The sequence below is a fragment of the Hibiscus syriacus genome, unplaced genomic scaffold (assembly GCF_006381635.1).
Source record: "Hibiscus syriacus cultivar Baekdansim isolate YM2019G1 unplaced genomic scaffold, ASM638163v2 tig00001750_pilon, whole genome shotgun sequence".
Classification (NCBI taxonomy): domain Eukaryota; kingdom Viridiplantae; phylum Streptophyta; class Magnoliopsida; order Malvales; family Malvaceae; genus Hibiscus; species Hibiscus syriacus.
The window spans coordinates 359,424-362,557 of record NW_024061888.1 but is presented as its reverse complement, the minus strand read 5'-3'; the positions used below and the strand labels follow the sequence as shown (position 1 = coordinate 362,557).

Sequence of the window (3,134 nt, the reverse complement as noted above, 5' to 3'; positions counted from 1 at the left end):
GGCTGTGTAGTTCACAGTTTTAACATTATATATATTGCTTCTATCTAAAAGAAATGAATGGCTTTTGGATGAAAAGAAAAAGTTGGAAAAAGTTAAAATCTTAAGGATACATGTGATATCATGTATTTGTACTCTTCGTGTTCTCTACGTTTATAGTAGATTTTTGTTCATCTCACCCGTAGAGGTAGACAAGACTAAATTACGTTAAATCTTGTCTCTTGTACATGTGTTATTTTATATTGATATCACTTTGGTTATCTTTTCCGCTCTCAAATTTCTAACGTATTCAAAGAACCATATTGCTGGTCTCTTAAGGACAATAAACTCATGTTTACAAAGCACGAAAGCTTATTAACTCTTACAATTCTCCTAATAAAGCTGATTCTGATCACCATACTAGAGAATAGCTAGGAACTCTCAAGAAAAATATGCATTCACTTAAAAGTGAAGAAAGATAAGAGAATTACTAGTAATGTTACATTGAAGTAGCATTATGATAACTTCACTGAAGAACCAGCTAATTGATTCAACTACATCTCTGAAATATAGCAGTCCTCAATGTCTCCTCGTTTATAAATCCAGGAGGAACTCTGACAATAACATCTTGAAGCACTTGCTCATTCACAGTTGATATGCTGGCATGGTGCACCTGAAGTTCTAGGGCTCTAAGAGCACCCATCAGTCTTGCAGCTGGGAAATTGATATCAGGACATTGAACTCGAATCATGGCATTTGACCCTACAATCCTCACGTCGACTTTCATTAGCGTTGGCCCATTATTTGAGGTCTGCCTTGTATTGTCAATGGCGCTTAGCTCGGATTTTGGGGATTGAACTTTCAGGTTAATCTCCAGTTTTTCAATCTTGGATCGAAGCTCCTTGATGTAGGCTACTGCATCCGAAAGCAAAGATGCTTTGTCCATCTTGGACACGGTAGGAACCACGGATCGAAGTGCATAGAATCGATGGTTCAGCTTCTCGCGACGCTGCCTTTCGGCTTCGACGTGGTTTGAAGGGGTTGGTTTTCCACTCCCTGGCTTCCTTCCTCTCTTCTTCAACTGAACGTTGAACTCCGCGTCAGCCCCGGAGGCGAAATTGCCTTCAGAATCAGCACCGGAGTCCGATGACGAGCGGACTAATAAATACATAGTATCTTTGTTCGTCTCACTTTGTTGCTTATGATCACTTGAAACCTTCCCAATATCAAAATAAGGGGCAATTTGAGTTGCACTTTGGACCTCAGAAACGAAAATTGATTTTGCAAGCTGCAGCATGCCGCAGTTCTCTTGTATAATTTCCGAAGATCCCAATTCAACTACACCGAAGGAAGTCGAGAGGCAGACTAAGGTCTGAATTCCTCGCATTCGAGCTTCTTTAACTCGGTCACATTCGTACAATTGCAGCCCCAGGTCTCCACTCAACCATATGTAGGAGCCTAAGGCAAAGGTCTTCCCAACAACGCCATCTCCGATGGCAAAATCTCGGGTCATCGATGCGGTGTAATACCACTCGAAGTCAGTGACATCGGCATCCACCATGTTCCCGAAACTGGACAGAAATCTGGATTGGCCTAGCTTGTTTCCAGATTTGCCTGTAAAAACACTGGTCCCCTGAAAATACCCATCTCCCCATAATAATACAAGGTGATTATGAGCGTCCCTGGAAGCTTGCCAGAAAATGGAGTATACCCACCATTCAGGCCTGCTTTGGAGGAGGAACTGGAGGCGCTGCTGCATCGTTGGGGGGGCGTTTAGGCCTAAGGTAATGTGAGAAGATGAAGAAGATGAAGACATGATATGGTGGCTCCCCTATGCAAGACAAATTCTTTCAACTCTTTTTTGGACAGCAAGGGACAATTAAAAAAAGCAACACAAGAAGGGATTATGCGGCACCAAAAATATAGGAGGAAATGGAAGGGATGAGCAGGCAGGAAGGAGTGGCGGCGGGGTGTTGGGAGAGAGCAAGAAATTCCTGCGCTTTATATGAGCATACATCAATAACTGTTTTCGTCCTTGCTTGGCACATTTATCACGTTGAAACTCTTATTCAAGGTTCAGCTGATCAGCCCCAAAGTTAAAAATGTTTGATTTTGATGCGCATTGTCTCAATTCGTTGCGAGGTTCAGGGCTCCACGAATCGTTTTCAAATTCAATTCACCATTTCTGGACATTTTCCTGTTCATAAAATTAAAAATTAATTAAGAATTGTTTGTCTTCATTTTCTTCATGATGGGTGAGATTTAAATAGTGGTTGTTATGTAACAATAGCGGCGGTGTCCCAAAAATTATATATAATAAAAAATAGTGGTGTGCAGTGGAATAACTCTAGTATTAATAATCATAATTTAATCGATAACGGTCAATAACGACAACAACATACCGTTATTTCAGCTGTTATTCCGTTATTTTATTTTCTAAAAAAAATCAGCTATTTTCCAAAAGAAAATCGACTCTTTTAAAAATATTCACGACCTCAATACCTGTACTAATTGTAATAGTATCCATTATCTTTGCTACTTTGGTAAACATAATAAAATTAAAAACATAATCATAACACTAATTTAAGTTCATGAATTGATGATCAATCCCCTCAGAGGACAAAATATTTTAAGAAACACACGAGTGAATGTATAACTTTTACTGTCTAATCTGAGCAACAGTTCTTAATTATTTGGCTGATTATCTGACCTTTTTGTTGATTTTATAATCAGTTTCAAGGTGGAAATGATGATCTTATTGTTCATGTACCAGATTCATTCTCCCCCCATTCAGTACAAATGCGGCTTCAAGTACTATTAATGGAAAGAGAAATGGGCTCTGAAATTTGGATTAGATTAGATTAATTTCTTATCTAAGATAAATATTAGCACATTCTAATGAAAAATGTTTAGAGGTTTGGCGATTTCTAAAATTGATTAAATAAATTGACAGTTTCTGGAAGATGTATATATATAATTAAAATGAACAAAACATTAAAATTAAACAAGTTTCATTTTAATTACTTTGGTTTGGTATGAAAGCCTCCATTTACATAAGTTGGAAGGGAAAAATGAGAAAATAAGTCCTTGAATTTTGTCAATTTATTTAAATAACTTTTTAACTTTAGTTACGTCCATACAAGTTACATCGTTTTCAA

General features: G+C 37.9%; 1 protein-coding gene across 1 annotated transcript; it reads right to left on the bottom strand.

The window, feature by feature from the left end:
• Positions 1-372: 372 nt before the first annotated feature.
• On the bottom strand, positions 373-1,935 carry LOC120133547 (transcription factor MYC2-like). The gene has a single exon (XM_039150117.1). It carries the CDS (start codon positions 1,790-1,792, stop codon positions 527-529), a length of 1,266 nt encoding a protein of 421 aa, XP_039006048.1. The 5' UTR covers positions 1,793-1,935; the 3' UTR covers positions 373-526.
• Positions 1,936-3,134: the final 1,199 nt, after the last annotated feature.